At 66.4% G+C, this 21,332-nt stretch overlaps 1 protein-coding gene across 3 annotated transcripts in view; it reads left to right on the top strand.

The window, feature by feature from the left end:
* AJAP1 (adherens junctions associated protein 1) overlaps nt 1-19,016 on the top strand; it is an 86,684-nt gene extending 67,668 nt beyond the window's left edge. For all 3 annotated transcript variants that reach the window (XM_079778414.1, XM_079778416.1, XM_079778415.1), the window contains exons 3-6: nt 1,256-1,343; nt 10,977-11,219; nt 13,151-13,281; nt 17,975-19,016. In XM_079778414.1, coding sequence (XP_079634540.1) covers nt 1,256-1,343; nt 10,977-11,219; nt 13,151-13,223 — 404 coding nt within the window. In that variant the 3' untranslated portion in view covers nt 13,224-13,281; nt 17,975-19,016. The remainder of the gene's footprint in view (nt 1-1,255; nt 1,344-10,976; nt 11,220-13,150; nt 13,282-17,974) is intronic.
* Nucleotides 19,017-21,332: the final 2,316 nt, after the last annotated feature.

Consider the following 21,332-nt stretch of genomic DNA (forward strand, 5'->3'; position numbering starts at 1 on the left):
AAAGGAGGAACGAGGGAGGCCCGTGACCCCGTCTCCCTCCAGCTTTCCTCTCGGTGCAAACGGAAGAGGGGCCGGCGGGGGAGAGAGCTGTTCTGGCCATGCCAGCTCCGAGTCCTTTCCCAGCAACCCCCCTCGAGGACCATACCCAGCGGGGAAGTAACATCTGCCGCGAGACCGTGTCCTTGGGAGGCCGCCAGAGAAATCTTGCATTCCGCCGCCCTCCGCCGGGACCGCACACGCGTGGTTCTCCCCGCGGGGCCTGCTGGGTCGGGTTCCTGGGGTGTGGTGGGCGGGCCTCTGCGAAGGGACATCAGGACTGGGCTCCAGGCGTGGGGAGAGACGGGCTCAAAGGTCTCAGGCAGACGAGCGCGGGCATCAGCACTTCCGTGGGGGAGTGTGCCCACCTGCAGGCCCTTGCCGGCCCCTCGAGGCCTTTATCACCTGACGCCCAGGTAAGTAAGGTTCTTGCTGGGGCGGGGGGGGGGGGGGTGCAGAGGGAGAGGACAAGAGAGCTCCCTTCCTCTGGCATCTGCATGTGGGGTGTGTGGCCGGGGCTCTGGCTGCCCTGGTTCTGGAGGGTCCAGTCTTTTTGTCCCTGTCGGCTCCCCCTCCCCCAGGCACACAGAGCAGGGCGACCACAGAGCCCCCACAGGCAGTGCACTTGTTGGAGTGAAGTCTGGAAAGCAGGAGCCATTTCCCAAGGATCCAGCTGTCCCCGAGCTTGCACGGCTGCCTCCCCGCTTCCCGCTGAGTCCTGGGCCTCCCCGGCTCCTCCTGCGTCCCAGAGTCCGCCCCACGTGCAGGCCAGCCGCCCGGTGCTCAGTCTCCAGGAGCAGGACTCCCCCAGGGCGGGGAGAGAGGGTGACAGGTCCTGGGCGGAGCTCCGGCCAGGGCCCGCCTGCTCCAGGGGCGGGGCTCTGCAGGTGCAAGGGGCCAGCCAGGTCACCACCTGCGGCCTGGAAGGGCTCTGGGAAGGAGAGAGGCCGGGGCTGGGGCTCCCCTCCCTGGACTCCGGGCGAGGGCAGCCCTGGCGCCCACAGCACCTGCCAGCCCCTGGTGTGGTGAGGGAGCGGCCTGCGGGCCTGTGCGCCCCCACGCATCCGTCCCCTACGGCCCCCTGCGGGCGCGTGCAGGCTGCTCACGGACGGGACCTGGCGTTGGTAGCCAGGTTGACAGGACAGGTTAATGTGCCCCGTCTGGACCCCTACATCACATGACCCCGTTTCACATCTCCCCTCCCCCTCTCTGTTTCCAGGTCTGGCTGTCCATCAGATCGTCACCATCACCGTCTCCCTCATCATGGTCATAGCTGCTCTGATCACAACTCTTGTCTTAAAAAACTGGTAAGGATCCCGGCCCTTCTCGTCTGGAAATGGAGGTGTGGGGGTCCCCGGGGGGTGCACACAAAAGGATCCTACTTCTCCCACCTGGCGGCAGGCCTCAGCCCGGGGGGCTGTTTCTCTCTGCCAGGCCCGGGCCCCCAGAGCACAACCCCCATCCCACAACCCCCATCCCACAGCCCCCATCCCACAGCCCCCATCCCACAGCCCCCATCCCGCAGCCCTCATCCCACAGCCCCATCCCACAGCCCGCATCCCACAGCCCCCCATCCCACAGCCCCCATCCCACAGCCCCATCCCACAACCCCTCATCCCACAGCCCCCATCCCACAGCCCCATCCCACAACCCCCATCCCACAACCCCCCATCCCACAATCCCCATCCCACAGCCCCCATCCCACAGCCCCATCCCACAGCCCCATCCCACAGCCCCATCCCACAGCCCCATCCTACAACCCCCATCCCACAGCCCCCATCCCACAGCTCCATCCCACAACCCCCATCCCACAACCCCCATCCCACAGCCCCCATCCCACAGCCCCATCCACAGCCCCATCCCACAGCCCCATCCCACAGCCCCATCCCACAACCCCCATCCCACAACCCCCATCCCACAGCTCCATCCCACAACCCCCATCCCACAACCCCCATCCCACAGCCCCCATCCCACAGCTCCATCCCACAACCCCCATCCCACAACCCCCATCCCACAGCCCCCATCCCACAGCCCCCATCCCACAGCCCCCATCCCACAGCCCCCCATCCCACAGCCCCCATCCCACAACCCCTCATCCCACAGCCCCTCATCCCACAGCCCCATCCCACAGCCCCCATCCCGCAGCCCCCATCCCGCAGCCCCCATCCCACAGCCTCCATCCCACAGCCCCATCCCGCAGCCCCCATCCCGCAGCCCCCATCCCGCAGCCCCCATCCCGCAGCCCCCATCCCGCAGCCCCATCCCACAGCCCCCCATCCCACAGCCCCCATCCCACAGCCCCCCATCCCACAGCCCCATCCCACAGCCCCATCCCACAGCCCCATCCCACAGCCCCATCCCACAACCCCCATCCCACAGCCCCCCATCCCACAGCCCCATCCCACAACCCCATCCCACAACCCCCATCCCACAGCCCCCATCCCACAGCCCCCATCCCACAGCCCCATCCCACAGCCCCATCCCACAGCCCCCCATCCCACAGCCCCATCCCACAGCCCCATCCCACAGCCCCCATCCCACAGCCCCCATCCCACAGCCCCCATCCCACAGCCCCATCCCACAGCCCCCAACCCACAGCCCCATCCCACAGCCCCCATCCCACAGCCCCCATCCCACAGCCCCATCCCACAGCCCGCATCCCACAGCCCCCCATCCCACAGCCCCCATCCCACAGCCCCATCCCACAACCCCTCATCCCACAGCCCCCATCCCACAGCCCCATCCCACAACCCCCATCCCACAGCCCCATCCCACAGCCCCATCCCACAGCCCCATCCCACAACCCCTCATCCCACAGCCCCATCCCACAACCCCTCATCCCACAGCCCCCATCCCACAGCCCCCCATCCCACAGCCCCCCATCCCACAGCCCCCATCCCACAGCCCCATCCCACAACCCCTCATCCCACAGCCCCCATCCCACAGCCCCATCCCACAACCCCCATCCCACAGCCCCATCCCACAGCCCCATCCCACAGCCCCATCCCACAACCCCTCATCCCACAGCCCCTCATCCCACAGCCCCCATCCCACAGCCCCCATCCCACAACCCCCATCCCACAGCCCCATCCCACAACCCCTCATCCCACAGCCCCCATCCCACAGCCCCATCCCACAGCCCCATCCCACAGCCCCCCATCCCACAGCCCCATCCCACAGCCCCATCCCACAGCCCCATCCCACAACCCCCATCCCACAACCCCCATCCCACAGCCCCCATCCCACAGCCCCCATCCCACAGCCCCCATCCCACAGCCCCATCCCACAGCCCCCATCCCACAGCCCCCATCCCACAGCCCCATCCCACAGCCCCATCCCACAGCCCCCATCCCACAGCCCCCATCCCACAGCCCCCATCCCACAACCCCCCATCCCACAATCCCCATCCCACAGCCCCCATCCCACAACCCCTCATCCCACAGCCCCATCCCACAGCCCCATCCCACAAGCCCCATCCCACAGCCCCCATCCCACAGCCCCATCCCACAGCCCCAGCCCACAGCCCCAGCCCACAGCCCCAGCCCACAGCCCCATCCCACAGCCCCCATCCCACAGCCCCCATCCCACAGCCCCATCCCACAGCCCCCATCCCACAGCCCCCATCCCACAGCCCCCATCCCACAGCCCCATCCCACAGCCCCATCCCACAACCCCTCATCCCACAGCCCCCATCCCACAGCCCCCATCCCACAGCCCCCATTCCACAGCCCCATCCCACAACCCCATCCCACAGCCCCATCCCACAACCCCTCATCCCACAGCCCCCATCCCACAGCCCCATCCCACAGCCCCCATCCCACAGCCCCATCCCACAGCCCCCATCCCACAGCCCCCATCCCACAGCCCCCATCCCACAGCCCCATCCCACAGCCCGCATCCCACAGCCCCCCATCCCACAGCCCCCATCCCACAGCCCCATCCCACAACCCCTCATCCCACAGCCCCCATCCCACAGCCCCATCCCACAACCCCCATCCCACAGCCCCATCCCACAGCCCCATCCCACAGCCCCATCCCACAACCCCTCATCCCACAGCCCCATCCCACAACCCCTCATCCCACAGCCCCCATCCCACAGCCCCCCATCCCACAGCCCCCATCCCACAGCCCCATCCCACAACCCCTCATCCCACAGCCCCCATCCCACAGCCCCATCCCACAACCCTCATCCCACAGCCCCATCCCACAGCCCCATCCCACAGCCCCATCCCACAACCCCTCATCCCACAGCCCCCATCCCACAACCCCCATCCCACAGCCCCATCCCACAACCCCCATCCCACAGCCCCATCCCACAACCCCTCATCCCACAGCCCCCATCCCACAGCCCCATCCCACAGCCCCATCCCACAGCCCCCCATCCCACAGCCCCATCCCACAGCCCCATCCCACAACCCCCATCCCACAGCCCCCATCCCACAGCCCCCATCCCACAGCCCCCATCCCACAGCCCCCATCCCACAGCCCCATCCCACAGCCCCCATCCCACAGCCCCCATCCCACAGCCCCCATCCCACAGCCCCATCCCACAACCCCCCATCCCACAATCCCCATCCCACAGCCCCCATCCCACAGCCCCCATCCCACAACCCCTCATCCCACAGCCCCATCCCACAGCCCCATCCCACAAGCCCCATCCCACAGCCCCCATCCCACAGCCCCATCCCACAGCCCCAGCCCACAGCCCCAGCCCACAGCCCCAGCCCACAGCCCCATCCCACAGCCCCATCCCACAGCCCCCATCCCACAGCCCCCATCCCACAGCCCCCATCCCACAGCCCCATCCCACAGCCCCCATCCCACAGCCCCCATCCCACAGCCCCATCCCACAGCCCCATCCCACAGCCCCATCCCACAACCCCTCATCCCACAGCCCCCATCCCACAACCCCCATCCCACAGCCCCATCCCACAACCCCCATCCCACAGCCCCATCCCACAACCCCTCATCCCACAGCCCCCATCCCACAGCCCCATCCCACAGCCCCATCCCACAGCCCCCCATCCCACAGCCCCATCCCACAGCCCCATCCCACAGCCCCATCCCACAGCCCCATCCCACAACCCCCATCCCACAGCCCCCATCCCACAGCCCCTATCCCACAGCCCCCATCCCACAGCCCCATCCCACAGCCCCCATCCCACAGCCCCCATCCCACAGCCCCCATCCCACAGCCCCATCCCACAACCCCCCATCCCACAACCCCCCATCCCACAGCCCCCATCCCACAACCCCTCATCCCACAGCCCCATCCCACAGCCCCATCCCACAACCCCCATCCCACAGCCCCATCCCACAGCCCCATCCCACAGCCCCATCCCACAGCCCCCATCCCACAGCCCCCATCCCACAGCCCCATCCCACAACCCCCATCCCACAACCCCCATCCCACAGCCCCCATCCCACAGCCCCCATCCCACAGCCCCATCCCACAGCCCCCATCCCACAGCCCCCATCCCACAGCCCCCATCCCACAGCCCCATCCCACAACCCCCCATCCCACAATCCCCATCCCACAGCCCCCATCCCACAACCCCTCATCCCACAGCCCCATCCCACAGCCCCATCCCACAACCCCCATCCCACAGCCCCCATCCCACAACCCTCATCCCACAGCCCCATCCCACAGCCCCTCATCCCACAGCCCCTCATCCCACAGCCCCTCATCCCGCAGCCCCCATCCCGCAGCCCCCATCCCACAGCCCCATCCCACAGCCCCATCCCACAGCCCCATCCCACAACCCTCATCCCACAGCCCCATCCCACAACCCCCATCCCACAGCCCCATCCCACAGCCCCATCCCACAGCCCCATCCCACAGCCCCCATCCCACAACCCCCATCCCACAGCCCCATCCCACAACCCCCATCCCACAGCCCCATCCCACAACCCCTCATCCCACAGCCCCCATCCCACAGCCCCATCCCACAGCCCCATCCCACAGCCCCCCATCCCACAGCCCCATCCCACAGCCCCATCCCACAGCCCCATCCCACAGCCCCATCCCACAACCCCCATCCCACAGCCCCCATCCCACAGCCCCTATCCCACAGCCCCCATCCCACAGCCCCATCCCACAGCCCCCATCCCACAGCCCCCATCCCACAGCCCCCATCCCACAGCCCCATCCCACAACCCCCCATCCCACAACCCCCCATCCCACAGCCCCCATCCCACAACCCCTCATCCCACAGCCCCATCCCACAGCCCCATCCCACAACCCCCATCCCACAGCCCCATCCCACAGCCCCATCCCACAGCCCCATCCCACAGCCCCCATCCCACAGCCCCCATCCCACAGCCCCATCCCACAGCCCCATCCCACAGCCCCATCCCACAACCCCCATCCCACAGCCCCCATCCCACAGCCCCCATCCCACAGCCCCCATCCCACAGCCCCATCCCACAGCCCCCATCCCACAGCCCCCATCCCACAGCCCCATCCCACAACCCCCCATCCCACAATCCCCATCCCACAGCCCCCATCCCACAACCCCTCATCCCACAGCCCCATCCCACAGCCCCATCCCACAACCCCCATCCCACAGCCCCCATCCCACAACCCTCATCCCACAGCCCCATCCCACAGCCCCTCATCCCACAGCCCCTCATCCCACAGCCCCTCATCCCGCAGCCCCCATCCCGCAGCCCCCATCCCACAGCCCCATCCCACAGCCCCATCCCACAGCCCCATCCCACAACCCTCATCCCACAGCCCCATCCCACAACCCCCATCCCACAGCCCCATCCCACAGCCCCATCCCACAGCCCCATCCCACAGCCCCCATCCCACAACCCTCATCCCACAGCCCCCATCCCACAGCCCCATCCCACAGCCCCATCCCACAGCCCCATCCCACAGCCCCCATCCCGCAGCCCCATCCCACAGCCCCTCATCCCACAGCCCCATCCCGCAGGCTGGCTGAGAGCCGGCACCCTGACTCAGGCAGCAGGCGCTACCCTCTCTGCACCCTTTTTCCCGGAGCCAGTGCCTTTGGGTTCCCACGCAGGTGCATCCCCTTTTCTTTCTTTTTTAAAATATATATATATTTTTATTTTTAGAGAGAGAGGAAAAGAGAGGGGTAGAAAGATAGAAACACTGCTAAGAGAGAAACATCAATAAGAGAGGAATGTCATCCATCAGCTGCCTCCTGCCCGCCCCTCCTGGGATCGAGCCTGCCGCCAGGCACGTGCCCTGACAGGGAGGCCAGCCCGTGACGTCCTGGCTTATGGGTTGATGCTCACCCACCGAGTCACACCAACTGGGCCCCAACCCTCTCCTTTACTTCCCAGCGTCAGCCTGGGCAGCGGCTGCGCCTGGCCCTCGCCGGCCCCCGTGGCCTCGCTGTCCGGCTGTCCGGGCGCCCGGTGCCGGCCCCGCCTCCCCTCACCCTTCCTTCCTCCGTGAGCCGCCGCCTCTGGGATCAGGTGACTGCTGTGCTCCGCGGCCTGTCTGCCTGTTTCCTCCCGGAAATCGGCCTGTTTTGAGCTTGGCCTCGCCGTGCACACACACCTGCTCCCCGTGGGAAGGCGGGAGCGGCCGGTGACCCCGTCCGCCTGCAGCCCCTCCTGCGGCAACGTGGCTCCTCCTGGCATCAGCGCCCGCGCAGAGTGACTCCCCAAATGCTCCCCTGCTGCCTCAGACCCAGGCAGGGTGTGGGGGGCGCGGCCCCGCATCCACACGCGGAAGTTGCTAGAAAGCTGGTTTTCAGGTCAGTGAAGGCAGACGTGGAGCCATAGAGGTGTCCGCGAAGGCAGACACGGGGGTACAGGGGGGTCAGCGAAGGCGGACGGGGGGCACAGGGGGGTCAGTGAAGGCGTACGGGGGGCACAGGGGGGTCAGTGAAGGCGGAAAGGCGGGCACAGGGGGGTCAGTGAAGGCAGACAGGGGGGTACAGGGGGGTCAGTGAAGGCGGACAGGCGGGCACAGGGGGGTCAGTGAAGGCGGACAGGGGGCACAGGGGGGGTCAGTGAAGGTGGACGGGGGGCACAGGGGGGTCAGTGAAGGCGGACAGGGGGGCACAGGGGGGTCAGTGAAGGCGGACAGGGGGGCACAGGGGGGTCAGTGAAGGCGGACAAGCGGGCACAGGGGGGTCAGTGAAGGTGGACGGGGGGCACAGGGGGGTCAGTGAAGGAGGACAGGGGGGCACAGGGGGGTCAGTGAAGGCGGAGAGGGGGCACAGGGGGGTCAGTGAAGGCGGACAGGGGGGCACAGGGGGGTCAGTGAAGGCGGACAGGCGGGCACAGGGGGGTCAGTGAAGGCGGAGAGGGGGCACAGGGGGGTCAGTGAAGGCGGACAGGCGGGCACAGGGGGGTCAGTGAAGGCGGACAGGGTGGCACAGGGGGGTCAGCGAAGGCGGACAGGGGGGCACAGGGGGGTCAGCGAAGGCGGACAGGGGGGCACAGGGGGGTCAGTGAAGGCGGACAGGGGGGCACAGGGGGGGTCAGTGAAGGCGGACAGGGGGGCACAGGGGGGTCAGCGAAGGCGGACAGGGGGGCACAGGGGGGTCAGCGAAGGCGGACAGGGGGGCACAGGGGGGTCAGTGAAGGCGGACAGGGGGGCACAGGGGGGTCAGTGAAGGCGGACAGGGGGGCACAGGGGGGTCAGCGAAGGCGGACAGGGGGGCACAGGGGGGTCAGCGAAGGCGGACAGGGGGGCACAGGGGGGTCAGCGAAGGCGGACAGGGGGGCACAGGGGGGTCAGTGAAGGCGGACAGGCGGGCACAGGGGGGTCAGCGAAGGCGGACAGGGGGGCACAGGGGGGTCAGCGAAGGCGGACAGGGGGGCACAGGGGGGTCAGCGAAGGCGGACAGGGGGGCACAGGGGGGTCAGTGAAGGTGGACAGGGGGGCACAGGGGGGTCAGTGAAGGCGGACAGGGGGGCACAGGGGGGTCAGTGAAGGCGGACAGGGGGGCACAGGGGGGTCAGTGAAGGCGGACAGGGGGGCACAGGGGGGTCAGCGAAGGCGGACAGGGGGGCACAGGGGGGTCAGCGAAGGCGGACAGGGGGGCACAGGGGGGTCAGCGAAGGCGGACAGGGGGGCACAGGGGGGTCAGTGAAGGCGGACAGGCGGGCACAGGGGGGTCAGCGAAGGCGGACAGGGGGGCACAGGGGGGTCAGCGAAGGCGGACAGGGGGGCACAGGGGGGTCAGCGAAGGCGGACAGGGGGGCACAGGGGGGTCAGTGAAGGAGGACAGGAGGGCACAGGGGGGTCAGTGAAGGTAGACAGGGGGGTACAGGGGGGTCAGTGAAGGCAGACAGGGGGGCACAGCGGGGTCAGTGAAGGTGGACAGGGGGGCACAGGGGAGTCAGTGAAGGTGGACAGGGGGGTACAGGGGGGTCAGTGAAGGCAGACAGGGGCGCACAGGGGGGTCAGTGAAGGTGGACAGGGGGGCACAGGGGGGTCAGTGACGGCAGATGGGGAGACATAGGGCTGGAAAAGACCTTTCACAGGCCAGCAAGGCCTGGGCGCCGTCTCCCTCCCCCTCCCTGCCCCCCTCCCCCCCTGACGGCTAGTGAGCCGGGACCCAGAGCGTGTCCCGGGGCAGAGAACGAGGCCAGCACTGAGCTTCCAGCGGCTCCCTGGGCAGGGCGGGCACACGGGTGCCTGGCCCACCGGTCCCGCCGACCATCCTGACACCAGAGGAACCCTCCCCCCGGGGGACAGCGGACTTGTGACGCGCTGGGTGACAGGCCGCCAGCTTCCTCTCGGTTCCCCCACACGCTGGGGTTTGCAGCGAACCCTCCACAAGCCCTCAGGGAAGACGACCCAGCGGGATGAGTGGGTTCCGTGACCTTGGGTGGGGGGTCGGTTCCAGGCCAGCAGGCAGGAGGCCTCTCCCAGGAGAGCCGGGCAGGGGAACACCTGACCCGGGGGGTGGGCACACGACCCCTTACAGCCCCTCCTTGGTCATCAGCGCTGAGCATAGAGGGGAGGCGAAGGGAACTGGTGCCCCCTGAGGTCCCCAGAGTGGGGCTCCCCACATCCCCTCCACGCCACCCTCCTGCACGGGGACGGAAGTCCCACCCGTCCTGCTGGTGAGCCCACCAGAGGGACATCCAGGGACGGGGTGGTCTGACTGTTACTCCCAGTTCCCTTGGCCCACAGGGTTGGGGCCCTGTGTCTGACCCGGGCGGCATCTGGAAGCTTCCGTGGTCCGGAGGAATGGGACCTGAGGCGGGCCTCCTCGGGGCAGGCAGGACAGTTCCCGCCACAGACCCGGTCCCGTCACATCTCCAGCTCGTGGGCGTGGCAGGGGAGGGCCCCGACGTCCCACCTGTCCCAGAGAGAACCACGTGGTCCCTTCTGAAACAGACGGCCAGGCCCCGGACTGAGCACCAGGTTTCCCGCGAGGACCCGCCATTGCCGTCTCGTCGAGGCGTTCCTGGGGAAACTGAGTCTGCACCACGGTCGGGCTGACCTTCTTTGGCCAAACAAGGACTCAGCTCTAGGAAAAGGCAGCTCAACCCTCACCTCCTAGTCCTCCCTGCAAAATCGGACACATTTTTAAAATATATATATTTGTATTAATTTCAGAGAGGAAGGGAGAAGGAGAGAGAGAGAAACATCAATGATGAGAATCATTGATCGGCTGCCTCCTGCACGCCCCGCCCCCTACTGGGGATTGAGCCCGCAATCCGGGCCTGTGCCCTGACCAGGAATCGAACCCGGGACCCTTCCGTCTACAGGCCGACGCTCTATCCACTGAGCCAGATCGGCGAGAGCGATATCAGACACGTTTAAAATTCAAATTTTATTTTTAAAAAGAGCTGATGGCTGGATTGCGGTTGATCTCCCGAAGGGCCTGGGAGTCACCGCTTGGTGGTGATTGGGTGTGGCGAGCGCCGGAGCCCAGGCGGGGGGCTGGGGGCTGGAGTGGCTCCGTGGTCCCGCCTGCCCACACCCCGTCTGCCCCCAGCTGCGCGCAGAGCGGGAACCCCCGCAGGAACGGCCGCCCGCGGAAGCTGGACCAGCAGGAGGAGAGCTGCCAGAACCTGACGGACTTCCCGCCGGCGCGCGTGCCCAGCAGCCTGGACATCTTCACGGCCTACAGCGAGGGCCTGCAGTGCTCCCACGAGTGCGTGCGCGCCTCCGTGCCCACCTACGCCGACGAGACGCTGCGCTCCGTGGGCGAGTACAAGTCCACGTTCAACGGGAACCGGTGAGCTCCGCGCGGGCCGCCTGCCCCTCCCCCCGGCTCCTGGCGCTCAGTGTGGTCGTGGGGCTGCGGACGGGGCGGGGGAACCCTTCACCTGGGTCTGAGGGTCCCAGCAAACGCAAGGGCGGACAGGCCTTCCCCACCCAGAGAGAGGCCGCAGCCGCAGCCAGAACCCGCCCGACCTGCCCGACCCGCACTGGGCAGTGGCGAATGCCTTGCCTGCTTGGTGCCCCTTCCGGCCTCTGTGCCCCCGGGCAGGCGTCGCCCCCCCTCCAGCTCAAAGCCAGCTTTATAGCCCTCAGTGCCAGCCGTCCCGATGGGTCCTTCCCAGTCCGTGTCTCTGACCCGCATCCATAAAGTGTCCGCGGCGAATCGAGCAAAACCATCGAATCCCAGCCCGACTCCAGCCTGTGTCTATCCATCAGGAGCATCCTGAGCGCGCACGGCCCTGAGTCAGCGGCCCGTGCATCCGGAATCACATTAAAACATCAATAAGCTGCTCTCTGAAAGTGGGCACACACTCAGGCCTCCTTTTATAAATTAGAAAAAACCCTGCACCAGCTTAATTAGAGGAGGAAATGGGCAGGAAGGCAGGTAGGTTTGGGGGTCCCTGTCAGAGCTGGACAGCAGCTGGCGACCCTGTCCAGGGCCAGACGGGGAGACGGGGTGACGTTCCCGGAGCGGGCTTCTCCCCGAGCCGTGGGGCGAGGGGGTGCTTTAGCGGGAGCCCGTGGCTAGCCAGCCTGTCCCTCCGGGGACCAGCGGCTGCTCCGCGCTGCGCGGCCACATGGTGAGTGAGACGCCCCTTTCCCGGAGGGGAGACTGCAGAGGGGACCTCAGGACTGACCTTCCCATCACCCCCCCTTTCACTCGAGGACACGGGGAGCTCGCGTTAGGGAGCGGTCCCCACGCCCCCGCCTCAGCGCCCCAGCCTTGCGGAGGGCTGGCTCCCAGGACTTGGCGGAAGGGTTCTCAGGCCATTTCGCTGAACGTGCGCATCTCTCTGGACAGGAAGCCTGCCAGCAGCGCCAGCCTCGGGGGCGGGCGGGGGACAGTGATGGGTCCTGTTTCACTTTGTCCCCCGCTCTGCCCTGTGTCAGGCAGGGTGTCCACGGGCAGGTGTCCACGGGCAGGGTGTCCACGGGCAGGTGTCCACGGGCAGGTGTCCACAGGCAGGGTGACACAGCCAGGTGGCACGGGCAGGGTGGCACAGCAGGCAGGGTGTCCACGGGCAGGGTGTCCACGGGCAGGTGGCACAGCAGGTAGGGTGTCCACGGGCAGGTGTCCACGGGCAGGTGTCCACGGGCAGGTGGCATGGGCGGGTGCCCATGGGCAGGGTGTCCACGGTCAGGGTGTCCACGGTCAGGGTGTCCACGGGCAGGTGTCCATGGGCAGGTGGCATGGTCAGGGTGTCCACGGGCAGGTGGCACGGGCAGGTGGCACAGCGGGCATGCTCGCGCCCTGGCTGGAGCCTTGGTGGAGAGGTGCCTGCTTTCCGGCGGGAGGTGAAGCTCCGCCGGCCCTCGCTGGCCTGGGAAGCGGCAGCTTCGTCGGGAAGGGGACGGACGGGGGTGCCGTTTCAGGAGCCAGGCCGCCCGCCCTGCGGTGTGTGGCAGCGCCCGTCTCGTCCCGTCCTGTCCTCCGGCAGCGACCTGCGCTCTGTGCCTGTCCCAGGGGCCCCGGGGCCCGAGCCTCCTGCCTCCCCGCCACAGCCCTCCGGGACGGTCCCCAGGCCCTGGGACCTCCAAGGCCGTCCAGGGTGGAAAGGGGCGTCAGCCACAGGAGGGCCCCCCCCCCTGTCGAAGGCGGGGGTCCAAGCTGAGCGCCACCCTCGGCCGGTTCTCCGTGCCCCGAGGAGCCGGTTTGTGCCGCGGGCCTCCCCCGCCTGTCGGCCAGGCCCAGCCGTGCCAGCCTGCGCCTTTGTGTCGCCGCAGACCCTCTTCTTCGGATCGGCACCTCATCCCCGTGGCCTTCGTGTCTGAGAAGTGGTTCGAGATCTCCTGCTGACTGGCGAAGCCTTGTTTACCTCCTGGGGGCGGGGCGGACGCCGTGTGTCTGTGTCACGGTAGGTGCCGCTCAGCCTCTGCCGCCCCCCCCCCCCCCCCCCCGCCGGCCTCGCTCTGGGAGAAGTGGGAGCCCCTCCCACGGGGTCACCCTGGGCGGAGCTGCAGTGACGTGACCTTTCTGAGCGACCCGCAGGGCTGGGCTGGGGGCTCCCCGCCGCCCCCACATCCCAGTGTGTGTGTGTGGTGGGGGACAGTGACTGAGGCACCCCGACTCCGCACCGGAGCTGTTTCTGTTCGTGTCCGTCCCTCCCCCTGGAGGCCACCGCGGCCCGGCCTGCATGGGCGGGGACATCAGCCCTGGCGCCCGATGCCTGGCCGGGCACCCGCCATCCAGCGCACGTCCCTGCCCGGGGAGGCGCAGAGCAGAGTCACAGCCCAGCCTGGAGGTGTGAGAGCAGGAGACCAGGCGGGAACGGGAGAGGGAGGGCGGAAGGCGAGGCGGCCGCTGTGAGGAGCGGGCGCTGCGGCCGACGGGGCTGTGCAGGCCCCGCGGACAGGCGGAGCCTCGCTGTGCTCTCCGTGATGTCAGCGCTGACGCGGGTGGGAAGTTGGTTCCTTCCGGGCTGGGTCTGGGCCCCGTGGCCCCGTGGCGGCAGGAGAGCGCTCCACCCCGAGCCTGTGCGTTCCCCCAGCGCCGTCAGGGACGCAGCCCCGGGCGTGGGCTTTTTACGTTGGTTTTCCTTTCGGGGGCCGGTTTCCTGGGGGTCCCCGCTTTGCTCACCCTCAGAGAGCAGCTTCCCTCCAGGTGTTCCCTCTAAAGGGACGTCAGACCCTCCCGTGAGCAGGCCCGCTGCCCAGACGGTGCTGAGATCTGAGAATGTTTTCTCTCTCCGCTCACCTTCTGGTCTGGGGACGAAGGGGCAGAGCCATTGTCGGGGGGCTGCAGGCCCCAGGCCGGGAGGTGCTCCTCGGGCCCTCGGGACCCTCGGGGACGGGGCTGGCGGCCTGCAGCCGGGGCCCGGGGAGCCGGCGGCTCTCAGCAGCCAGGCTGGATCGCTCTGTTCCGCGGCCCATCCTAATGAATAGCGTGTTGGCTCCAAATTAAATCCCAGCCCTCGCTTCCTGTCCCCACGCCAACACGACCTGCTCGGCGCGATGTTCCGCCAAGGGGCAGGGAAACGTAATTAGATTAGCACGGAGAGCGAGCCCCCGCGGAGCCTTGGCTGAGCCCCGGCAGCACGTGGGCAGGACGTGTTCTGTCCCCGGGTTCAAGGCCGGAAGGGCATGGCGTGGCCCCGCCCTCGGACGCCTGCGCCTCTGTCTGCCTCGGGGAGACTCCTCCTTAGGGCCCGGGGGGCTCCCCTGGCTGCAGCCAGACCAGCCGCGGGGCCTCGCTCACCAACAGAGGGTCCCACCTGTCCCGGGAGCCGCCTCCGCGGCTGCCCAGCCGGGCCAGCATCTCCGCAGGGATCTTTAAAGATTTCAAATGCAACAAGAGCTCAGACTCTGCCCCGGGGAGGCTGGCCCCACACACACAGGCCCCACGCTCCCAGGGCTGCGGGCCACGCACCGAGGCACGCAAGCCTTTGGCTGCAGGTAGCGCCCGCCCTGGGGACGGTTCCCTCACGCGGACGTTTGCATGGCAGCTCACGGGAGCGCTCTTTGCGTCTGCGAACTCACTCCGTCCTCCCAGCGTCCCCTTCCCAGACGGGGCCAGTGAGGCACGGAGGTTGCGTGATTTGCCCGAGGTCAGTCAGGCTGTAGCGGGTGGGGCAGATCACCCCCGGCCCCAGGCGGCAAGGTGTCTGGACCCCACTCTCCGACGGTGCCCGAGGAGCTATTTGGGAGCACCCCCGTTTACAGGAGGGGATGCCTCCCTGTCCGGAGACCTCCCCTCGCTCGCTGTGGACGGCGGGTCGGTGAGGCGAGAAGTGCCCCCAGGACTTGCAGGGTGCCAGCCCGGCTCAGCCTCCAGCCTGCGGGCCGAAGCCACGGCTCCGTCCCGCCACCCCAGTTCCCGCAGGCCAGCGGCTCTGTCCGGCCACCCCCGTTCCCACAGGCCAGCAGCTCCGTCCCGCCACCCCCCTTCCTGCAGGCCAGCGGCTCTGTCCTGCCACCCCCGTTCCCGCAGGCCAGCAGCTCTGTCCGGCCGCCCCCGTTCCCGCAGGCGAGGGCAGGAGGGAGGCAGGCGCCTCGTTAGCCCCTGATGGACGCTTCAGGACTCCGTGCCGAGAGTCGGCAGCCGTTTATCACTCGCCGGGAGCAACACATTCGGGTCCGCAGCGTCCCGATTCTCGTAATGAATGCCTGGACATGCGCCTCGGCGGAGGGCCACCGGGAAGAGGGCGCAGGTTTACTGGGGTGCTAGTTACCCCTTAAACAAATAGCAATTAATACGGAAGCGTTTAATTGAGCTCGGGGAGCCGGTGGAGGTGTTTGTCTACGGCCTCGCCGCGAAGCCTCGGCAAACGCACCTTTAATGACGATGGATCCGTTTGTCACCACCCCTCTGTCTGCTCCCGCGAACCCACTCGCACGTCGGGGACCCAGACGGGGCCCAGGGCGCCTCCCTGCTGGCGGGTGGTCGGGGACGCCCCAGAGGTGGGCACGGGCCCCTATCCCGCCAGCGTCGCTGTGTCCCCGGATTCGGCCTCTGAGATGGGCCCGTAGAGCCTGGCCCGGACCGCCTCAGGCCGGCTCCCCCACGGCCAGCTCGTCCGTGCGCCGGGCAGGACGAAAGGACGCCGCGGCCTTTCCTGCCCCCAGGACGGCGGCCTCAGACTCACGCCCCGGGTGGCCCTTGGGCTCATTGCCTGTCATTTCTCACAAAGTCGACGTCAGAAACCCCCTCAGCGCCGGACCCTTCCATTCGAAGGCCGTTCCACCCCGGACGGAGCCCGAGACGCGGCGAAGGCCCCGCGAAGCCCAGGAGAGAGCCATCCTGGGGATTATTACGTCCCAAACCACGGGAGCCCTGACTAATCAGAGACGGGAACGCACCTGCGCCTGGCCGCTCTGTCCCCAAAACACGGGCAGGCCGCCGCCTTTGTCCGTGGAAGGAGCACTCAGACCCTCAGGAGACCGTTCTCTCTCCGCGAGAGCCAGGGCCCGGGGGCCAGCGCCCAGCGGGGCTCGGCGGGCAGCAGCCCTGCCCGGGGTGGGGGCGGGGAGGTTACCCCGCGGCCACGGCACTCTGTCCGCTTGGTTTTGCAAAAGCAGATGCCGGTCATTAGCCCGTGACCCACCCCGTCCGTGGCTTGGAGCTGCTGGGGCCGTGTTAGCCAAGTCAGAGTTGACCCCGGGTCCCCATCTCTCGGGTCACTGGGCAGCACACGGCTTCCTGTGGGGACGCCCTCTGTCCCAGGTGACCTTCTCCGGCTGGGGTGTCGGGGTTCAGGCATCTGTCTTTCCAACTGGTCTGGGCTGCGTGTCCCTCCCTAGTCCCTCTCGGGGTCGGTGCTCAACTGAGGCTCAGCAGCTGAGCCTCCAGAACAGAAACTCCGAGTCCGCCCCTGAGCTGAGGGCATGCAGCAGGGTTTTGCAGGAACAGCAGGGCCTGGAGGGGCGGGTGCAGGCTCAGGCCCGCCTCCTGGCCTGATGGGCGGGTGCAGGCTCAGGCCCGCCTCCTTGCCTGATGGGCGGGTGCAGGAACCCACCCATCTCTGCAGAAAGCCAGCCCTGCTTTTATTTATTTTTTAATTCTCACTCAAGGATATGTTTTTATTGATTTGAGAGAGAGAGGGAGGGAGAGAGAAACATTGATCAGTTGCTCCCTGTATGCACCCCAACTAGGGATCAAAGCCACAACCTAGGTGTGTGCTGACTGGGAATCGAACCTGCAACCTTCTGGTGTATGGGCTGATGCTCCAACCAAACTGAGCCACCGCAGGGCCAGGAGGCCAGCGCTGCTCTTAAAATAGCAAGTTAAGGCTCAGGGTTAGAGTGTGTGTGTGCTCTCTCTCTCTCTCTCTCTCTCTCTGTCTCTCGCTCTCTCTCTCTCTGTCTCTGTCGCTCTGTGATGTTGGGTAGAGACAGAGCCTGTGGGTTAGTAAGAGGCTCCGGTCCCCCAGTGGTCCTCTGTCCCTCTTCCAAAAGGCCCTCCATCCGTCCGTCTAGATGCCTGCCCCCTTCAGGCCATCCCACGCTCTGTGGGGACACAGCTCTGGGGTTTGTCCGAGGCAGGAAGGTTTTGGGGCCCCATCTTCCAAGGCACTCACCCCGCTGGGTAGCAGCTGCCACGTCTTTGCGGCCCGCTGACCTGGCTGCCTCTCTCCAGCAAGGTCACCCCTGGGGGGCCAGCAGGTGGTTTCCACTGCTCCCCCTAACCCCTCCGAGTGGGCCCGCTGAGCAGTGGGCCACCGGACTCCGGTGCCTCCCGCAGGCGAGGACGGGGCCACGCACCTCGGCCCCTGGAGGGTAGGAGCTGGAGAAGGCGTGAGCGTGCACGGGACGCCTTAGGCCCCGGCAGGCTTGGTGACCCCTCTGAGAAGCCCTGACCCTCCGGGCTGGGAGCTGAGCCAGCTTCCCCGTCGCTTCCCGTGATGACCGTGGGCCGGGGCCCACCTCCTGCCTGGGATTCCCGGGTGTGTCCGGGCACCGCGGGGCACCCTCCTGTCCTGAGGACACCGGGGTGGCCGTCAGCCGGGAAGCACAGGGACGGGGCTGGGTCGCCGCGGCCCAGGGCGTCTGCGAGGACTCGCCCTGCCCTGCGCCCGCTGCCGTTTAATCGCTTCTTGTTTTCTCTCCACACAGGATCCCGTGGGCGCACCTGTAAAAAACTCAATTACACTTACAAACCTAAACCTACACTATCTGAGGGGGGCTCCCCGCACTCCCGCCGCCGTGTGCCGGTGGGGACTCCAGCAGGACGCTAGAGGCCAAATATATTTTTATAGAGAAGCTCGCGCCGACGGGGCTGCCCTGCCCCATCGCCCAGAGGCCGAGGGGAGAGACGCCAGACGGACCGGAGGCCGGGGCCGCAGGCCCGGCGCAGAGGCGGGACGCTCCCGAGGACGCGGGCGTTGCCACGATGCTGACTGTGCCAACAATACCATTATGTGCCATGTGGGACCCGAGAGACCTGGCGAACCGCCCGAGCCACGCGCGCCCGCGTGGGAGTCTCGCAGGAAGCTGGGGTGGGCATCCCTTCCGGAAAGTCGCTGTTTCTGGGGAATATCGATGTATATAACTATATAAACACACACACACACACACACTTTTTTGTACTGTAGCAATTTTTGAATATCTTCGATGTTCCTTTTTAAAAAAAAAAAGTGTGACCAGTCACCAAACCTGATTTATGTAACATGCTTAGTACGGACGGAATAAACTGGTGTTTTCTACCTTGCAAACGCAAACACGCACACACGACACACCGCCTCACACGCACGCACACACCCCCACACACAGATGTATACGCGCACATATATATATGCATATACTGGACACGCAGTCCGAGTGGGCATATTTCTCCGGGGGGTCCTGGTCCCTCATGGCCACCCGTCCTGGGGGACCGCCTCCTCGACCCACAGACCCCAATGGCACGTCCTGCGTTTGCAAGTGTTGGGTGAGAGGCCCCGGCCCAGCGTGTCCCTCGGGCCGATGAAGAAGGCCGTGGTTTTATATACATACATCTATATAGACATATATATACGCACACACGTCATGTTACCGTTTTTTACCTGACCGTTGGAAGAAGCTACCAAGAGCCATGTGGGTATTTCTGTAGCAGCCGCTCACCCTGGGCCCGGGCGCGCCCCGGGCGGGGGCGGAGTCTTGGCCACCTCTGTGTTCTCCAAGCGTAGATCGAATTAAAGACGTTTTCCAGTTCCAAACATTAAAGGACTGTATCCTTACCACGTGTGTGTGCGTACGGCGGAGCAGGGCTGGGAATGGAGACGGGCCCAGTGTTTTGGAAAAAGAGATGCATCCTCCGTGGGCGCGGCCCGGGCTGCTCCCACGCGGGCCACGCCCTGGCGTGTTCTGTGCCTTCCCCGCACATGCGTGGGCAGAGGTCGCCGGCTCTTGCTGGAGCCCAAGGGTGACCTTGAATCTGGGGGGAGGCCGGAGCAAACACAGTGTCTCTGGGTTCCCGTTGTTGCATGTGTGTGTTGCCGTCAACAATTCCCCCATGTGGCTTCCCCGTGGAAATAGGACCCCACGCTGGAGCCTCGTCACGGATCCCAGCCCACAGTCCGTGCAGAGCCTGCCCAGGCCCTGGCGGGGGCACCCTCACAATCCGCACCTCTAAAGGTGCCCGGTGCCCAGCTTGCTGCCAGTGGGGGGAGCTGTGGGAGAGGGGGCACCATCAGAGGACCTCTTCCATGAGAGAACGTGCCCTCCCAGGGGGGCCCAAACCCGTGAGTGTGTGTGAGTGTGTGTGTGTGTGAGCGTGTGTGTGTGAGTGTGTGTGTGAGTGTGTGTGTGTGTGTGAGTGTGTGTGTGTGAGCGTGTGTGTGTGAGTGTGTGTGTGTGTGAGTGTGTGTGAGTGTGTGTGTGAGTGTGTGTGAGTGTGTGTGTGTGTGTGTGTGTGTGTGTGTGGCTTGTCTCCTGTAAATGGCCCACGTGCAAATGGATTTCACCAGGAGGGCGCGCGCACCAACCTGGGTAAAAGGTTAGCGATCAGGCCGACCGTGAACCTCGCGCCCACTCACTGGCTGGGCTGGTGGCACCCTGGTTCCTCCGGGGCCCAGTTGCCCTCTGACACACCTGGGTAAGTACCGACCATGGTCCCTGGCCCACCGGAGGCCCTCAGCATGCAGAGCCGCTGGCCTGGCTCTGGGGAACCCTCGGCCGTGTGGTCACGTCCACGTCTAGGCTTTGCCCCTTCCAATCCTCACGCACCTGCTGTCCTTTTTGCCTGATTGGAATTCGGGTGCGAACACTTTAGTTTACGAGTTCCGAGTGCTAATGGGAGGTGCTTGACCACGGCGAAGACGGCTTCCTGACCCTGTCCCACGGGCTCAGACCCCAGAGCGGGTCGTCTGGACGGTCGTTCTGCTGTTCACTCTAATTAGCATATTAGCGCTTTATTATATAGGATATCCTATCTAATAAAAGGGTGATATGCAAATTAACCATCACTCCGTCACAAAGATGGCGGCGCCCATTGCCACAAGATGGCGGCGCCCAGTCCTCTCAGCTCCGCCAGAGTCCCCCAGTCCCAGGGGGGCGGCCACTGAGAGCGGGCAGCGTGAGCGGCCTGGTGGAATGCTTGCTTTGTCGCCGTGGTGACGAGGCAAGAGTTCTGCACCCGGCCGTGGATGGGCCTCTGGGCTGCGGAGCGGCCAGGCCCCACAGAGAGCTACTGGCGCACGGATTCGTGCGCAGGGCTACTCGTGTATATATATATTTTTATTGATTTCAGAGAGGAAGGGAGAGGGAGAGAGCGATAGACACTTCAGTGATGAGAGAATCATCATCAGTAGGTTGCCTCCTGCACACCCCCTACTGGGGATGGAGCCCACAACCTGGGCATATGCCCTGACGGGGAATCGAACCCTAACCTCCTGGTTCCTAGGTTGATGCTCAGCCACTGAGCACAGCGGCCGGGCCGTCCACCTTTTTGCTGCTTCCCCGTTTGGTCTGTGATCATCTGCCGACCAGGAAGCCGGGCCGACCCGTCTCTGGTGGAGGAACCAGGCTGTGCAGGGCCGGGCCGGGCAGCCGTGCACAGCTGGGCGGGATCTTCTGAGGCTTTCATTTCGCAGTGGCATCAGCACATCCCTTCGTGGGGCCCGTGTTTTGACACCCTCCCCCTCCCCTGTAAGTGAACCTCCGCACCCACGGGGTCATCGCTCCCCGTCTCCCCCCGCCAGCCCGCAGGTCACGGTGGGGAGAGACACCGAGCCCCTGGCTCTGCGGACGTCGGCCGTTCTTGCTCTGCCGTGTGAGTGCGTAAGAGGACGCCACTCCTACATGCCCGGAGAGAACACCTCTTTGGGGCTCGCCAGCCTGAGCCGGTCCTCACCACCCACCCCGATGGCAGCTCCTCCAGCAGCGCCTGCCTCGGCATCGCCATCATCCCAGACGCGCTGTGACTCATACGTTTCAGCGGCTGCTCCGAGGGGTGGGTCTGCTAAGCCATATTGTTTGTGGATTGTTTGTTTGT

The sequence above is a fragment of the Cnephaeus nilssonii genome, assembly GCF_951640355.1.
Source record: "Cnephaeus nilssonii genome assembly, chromosome: 7".
NCBI lineage: Eukaryota > Metazoa > Chordata > Mammalia > Chiroptera > Vespertilionidae > Cnephaeus > Cnephaeus nilssonii.